Source organism: Colobus angolensis, unplaced genomic scaffold (assembly GCF_000951035.1).
Source record: "Colobus angolensis palliatus isolate OR3802 unplaced genomic scaffold, Cang.pa_1.0 Scaffold18, whole genome shotgun sequence".
In the NCBI taxonomy this organism is placed as follows: domain Eukaryota; kingdom Metazoa; phylum Chordata; class Mammalia; order Primates; family Cercopithecidae; genus Colobus; species Colobus angolensis.
The window spans coordinates 538,136-543,519 of record NW_012114932.1 but is presented as its reverse complement, the minus strand read 5'-3'; the positions used below and the strand labels follow the sequence as shown (position 1 = coordinate 543,519).

Below are 5,384 nucleotides of genomic sequence, written 5' to 3'. Positions count from 1 at the left end.
AAAAAAAAAAAAAAAAAGTATAAAAAGTAGCCAGGCATGGTGGCACAAGCCTATAGTCCTAGCTACCTAGTAGGCTGAGCACTTGAGCAATAGGGCGAGACCTTATCTCTAAAAATATACACACACATACACCCCTATATACAATATAAATTTGTGTGTGAATGAATCAGTGAGAGACTAGGTCTGTTGTGTGTGGTGTTTTTTTTTTTTAAACGGAGTCTTGTTCTGTAGCCTAGGCTGGAGTGCAATGGCAGTCTCCGCTCACTGCAACCTCCACCTCCTGGGTTCAAGCAATTCTCCTGCCTCAGCCTCCCAAGTAGCTGGGATTACAGGCATCTGCCACCATGCCTGGCTAATTTTTGCACTTTTAGTAGAGACAGGGTTACATCATGATACCCGGGCTGATCTTGAACTCCTGACCGCAGGTGATCCACCCACCTCAACCTCCCAAAGCACTGAGATTACAGGTGTAAGCCACTGTGCCCAGCCTGTTGTTTTTACAATAACTCATAAATGTCACTCCACTAAGACATCAGAAAAGTACCTGAAGGCTAATCTTAATGCCATAGAAATGGCAAAAACTAAATAAAGCTCCCAGACTCCAATCCACCCAGCATTTTCGCAGTAGAATCAGAAAAAAATAGAATCATTTCTAAACAATTTTACATTTTTAGAATGCTTTATAAAGACTAGACATTCACGTTCCTTGCTTCTTTCATTAAAATTTATTTATTCAACTATTGTTTTTTTCTTATCCAGAAGTCATTCTACAAATGTGATCTTTTAAAGAGGTTGTCCCCAACCAAATCTCATCCCCACAAACCTGTATAGATGAGACTTACTCTTTCCATGGCATCCTGATTGTAGGATAGGTAATACAAACACATAGATACACCGGTTGCAGCCATAGAAGGACGAGGTATTTCCAGTAATTTCTGTACTCCACCATGCGCAACAAATTCTGTGGCAAATTTGTTATGGAGCAGGAGAGATGCTAGGTGCTAAAAAATGAGGACACAAATTACCACAAAATAACCTAGAAAATTAACAAAATCTCTTGACCTAATATTCAGTTAAACTGTTAAATACAAAAGTCCTCTGAGACAACCAACCCCTCACAAAAGAAAACCCAATATTATTTAAAATAAACAAAAAGACTAAGATTCCTTAACATTTCTCTTTTCTTTCCTAACACCAGGGATTTTTTTTTTTTTTTTTTTTGAGACAGTCTGTGCCCAGACCAGAGTATAGTGGTATGATCATAGCTCACTGCAGTCTTGAACTCCTGGGTTCAAATGATCCTCCCATCTCTGCCCCCAAGTAGCTGGAACTACAGATGCACACCACAGGGCCCAGCCAATTTTTAAAATTTTTGTAAAGACAGGGTCTCACTATTGTTGCCCAGGCTGGTCTCAAACTACTGGCCTCAAGAAATCAGTTGGTGATTTTTTAAAAAACATGCAGCTACTCATCTGTATCCCAAAACATATCAAACTCCACAATGATAGAGAAGTGGAGTTATAAACACATTTTCAGAAAAGAAATTCTGCACAGAAGGCAAATCATCTAGTACTTTTCATACAAAAAAGTTCTTTGCCAGGTACAGTGGCTTACACCTATAATTCTAGCACTTTGGGAGGTCGAGGTGGGAGGCCTCTTTGAGCCCAGGAGTTCAAGACCAGCCAGGACAACATAGTTGGACCCCCATCTCCACAAAAACTTTAAAAATTAGCTGGGTGTGATGGTGTGTGCCTGTAGTCCCCCAATTACTCAGGAGGGTGAGGTGGGAGGATCACCTGAGCCTGGGAGGTTAATGTTGCAATGAGCTGTGGTCACATCACTGCACCCCACCCTGGGCGACAGAGGGAGACTATCTCAAAAAGAAAAAAAGAAAGCTTTTTTATACACACTTCAGTTAATCTTTTAGTTCTAGAATCCCAGCAACTTACAACTGGAAGCAAAATAATTCCCTGAAATTCACCTATTACATCCATTTTTCAATTGGTTCTGCCTTCAAACAGGGAAGTATACTCCAACAATGGGCATAACACAGAGTCCACTGATCTGAATGTGAGTTTCAGGACTGAGATGCTACAGAGAGGGCTAACAGAACTTTCCCTTTCAAGGCAAGGTCCTCTCACCTTGTACGGGGGTTGCGGGTGGACAAGAATGCCACCCTCAGTCCTCTGAAGTGACTGCTTCACTTGTTCCAATTTAATGGCCAGGTGAGCCTCAAAGTATTTGCGCAAGGCCATGCACGTATGTTTCCCAGTTTGGCGGCTAGCAAATATTTCATCATCACTCAGAAGTGCACCCTGATCTTCCAAATTTAGAATCTCCAAAGTACTGATCTATTAAGATACAAAATATTGGGGTAAAAGAGGGGAAAAGGCAAGAGTTAAGTAAAAAGATTAAAAAATGGGAAAATATTTTAGTAAACTTTTTTTATTTTCCACACACATTCTGCTTATGTATCAGTAAACTTTTATGCTTAACAATACTGAAAAATATGAAAGCATATTTATGTATATCTATGTATACAACATGATAACAGTAGCTATATGAAAATGCAACATTAAACCCATACCGAAAAATGAACAAGCTTTTAATCACAGCAAAAAATATACAGGCATAAAACTATTGCTTTTAGAAAGATCAAGATCATCAACTGCCAATCCCCGTGATAAGATTACTATATCCAAGGCAAGTCTACAATGGCACAGTGTCCTCAAATTACTAAAGAAAAAGAGAAATTTGTGAAGGAAGGAAAAAACAAAAAAACAAAAAAAAAAACCTCACAAAAAGAATGGCAGCAAAACTCCTCTAACCAAAAGCTTCCTTTCTTCAACGGTGTGCTATTAAAGGGCAGCCAAGACAACCAGGACCCTTAATCCTAGTGAGAAAAGCACTGAAAGAATCTCACCAAGTTCACCAGACGACGAAGACCATCATAGCGGTCAAAGAGCTCCAAGACGGCCCGAAATGAGAAGCAAATTGAAAAAAACATGGTAGCATGGCAGCATCCTGAAGCATGAGAACACTCCATTAACCACAGGGTATAGTTCACCACATCAGACAGAACATTGTGGGGATGCATGCAAACCTGCAAAAAAAATACAAATAAAACAATGCTTTTAAATTGTGGGCAAAGGAGCCCTTGAACAGGATGAAAAATTCACCAGTATAGATATCTGCAGAATACAATGACCATTTCCAATCAAGTCACTCTTAGTACAACGTTTAGGTTATAACACAAAAGCAATTTTAGAACACAATCCATTCCAAACCTGAAAACGACCTAATTTTAGATAAATATTTAAATACAACCTATACTTTGAGTGCCAACAAATATTTACATCATTTACCGCTCACGAGGGCTCCCTTATACGGGTATTAGGATTCTCACTTAAAAGAAGAGGAAGAGGTAAGGAACTTCTCCAATGTGATAAAAATGGCTCAGATTTCTGATCCTAAGTCTAGGAGTTTGGTATTCATTCTCTGGTTAATTCACACACATTTTGATGTCTACTATGGGTTACAAAATGAAATTGTAAAGCATCCCCAGGTTTCCTTGATATTTTTTTCTCTATCTTAGCCGTAAGTAATTTTGTATGTACACACACACAGCATTAGTTTATTACTCCCAAAAGACTACTTATCTTGTATAAACACCAAAAGAAAAACAAATTAAAACGGATATTATTAATAAGCAAAGATAATGTCATAGCTCAAGAAGAAATTACCCATTTCACTCTACCAGAAAAGACACACCAAATAAGAATATTAGAAAAATGTTCCAGGAATAGAACTAACAAGAGCTTTGCTTTCCTAGGGGATCCCAGGAGCCCATCACTTTTCAGATGTACAACCCACAGCCTGGGCAAAATGGCAAAACCCTGCCTCTACGAAACATGCAAAAATTAACCAGGTGTGGTGGTGTTCCCTTGTTGTCCCAGCTACTTGCAAGGATGGTTTGAACCCAGGAGGCAGAGGCCACAGTGAGCCAAGATCATGCCACTGGACTCCAGCACAGGCGACAGAGTCAGACCCTGCCTCAAAACAAAAACAAAAACGAAAAACCACATACATATGTATAACCCATTTATACTTTAAAAAAAATCACAAGGCCAGGCATGGTGGCTCATGCCTGTAATCCCAGTACTTTGGGAGGCCAAGGTGGGTGGATCACTTGAGGTCAGGAGTTCAGGACCAGCCTAGCCAACATGGTAAAACCCTGTCACTTACTTAAAAAAAAAAAAATTAGCCATGGTGGCACGTGCCTGTGATCCCAGCTATTCAGGAGGCTGAGGCAGGAGAATCACTTAAACCAAAGGGGGAGAGGTTGCAGTGAGCCGAGATCCTGCCACTGCACTCTAGTCTGGGCAACAGAGCGAGACTCCATCTCAAAAAAAAAAAAAAAAAAAAAAAATTTATTATATATGAAAGAGTCTTAACTAGAAGAACACTAGAACCAAACAGAAAACCTCTCTGCAGCCCTAATAACAGTTGAGATGGTTTATTATCTCCATAACAAATAATTTGTTAATATAAAACAAGCATCAGCTGAGTGTGGTAGCTCATGCCTGTAATCTCAGCACTTTGGGAGGCCACGGTGGGAGGAGTACTTGAGTCCAGGCGTTCGGGACCAGCCTGGGCAACATGGTGAAACCCAATCTCTACAAAAAGTAGAAAAAAAAAAAAAAGTAGAAAAATTATCCGGGTGTGGTGGTGCACATCTATGGTCCCAGCTACTTGGGAGGCTGAAGAGGGAGGATGGCTTGAGCCCGGGAGGTCAAGGCTACAGCAGGCTGTGATCACACCACTGCACTACAGCCTACAGCCTGGACAACAGAGCGAGAACCTGTCATTAAAAAAAAAAAAAAAGGCCAGACGTGGTGGCTCATGCCTGTAATCCCAGCACTTTGGGAGGCCAAGGTGCAGGGATCACAAGGTCAGGAGTTCGAGACCAGCCTGGCCAACATGGTGAAACCCTGTCTTTACTACAAACACAAAAATTAGCCAGGCACAGTGGTGGGCGCCTGTAATCCCAGCTATTCTAGAGGCTGAGACAGGAGAATTGCTTGAACCTGGGAGTTGGAAACTGCAGTGAGCCAAGATGGCACCACTGCACTCCAACCTGGGCAACAGAGCAAGATTCTGTCAAAAAAAAAAAAAAAAATAAAAAAAAAAGTATAAAAAGTAGCCAGGCATGGTGGCGCGTGCCTGTAATCCCAGCTACTCGGGAGGCTGAGGCAGGAGAATCACTTGAACCTGGGAGGTGGAGGTTGAAGTGAACCCAGATCATGCCACTGCACTCAAGGCTTGGCAACAAAAGTGAAACTCTTTCTGGAAAAAAAAAAAAAGTATAAAAAGTAGCCAGGCAT

General features: G+C 40.9%; 1 protein-coding gene across 1 annotated transcript in view; it reads right to left on the bottom strand.

The window, feature by feature from the left end:
- VPRBP (Vpr (HIV-1) binding protein) overlaps positions 1 to 5,384 on the bottom strand; it is a 124,303-nt gene that overhangs the window by 40,411 nt on the left and 78,508 nt on the right. The window contains exons 9-10 of the mRNA XM_011939299.1: positions 2,924 to 3,103; positions 2,142 to 2,351 (exon numbers count right to left, since the gene is read on the bottom strand). Coding sequence (XP_011794689.1) covers positions 2,142 to 2,351; positions 2,924 to 3,103 — 390 coding nt within the window. The remainder of the gene's footprint in view (positions 1 to 2,141; positions 2,352 to 2,923; positions 3,104 to 5,384) is intronic.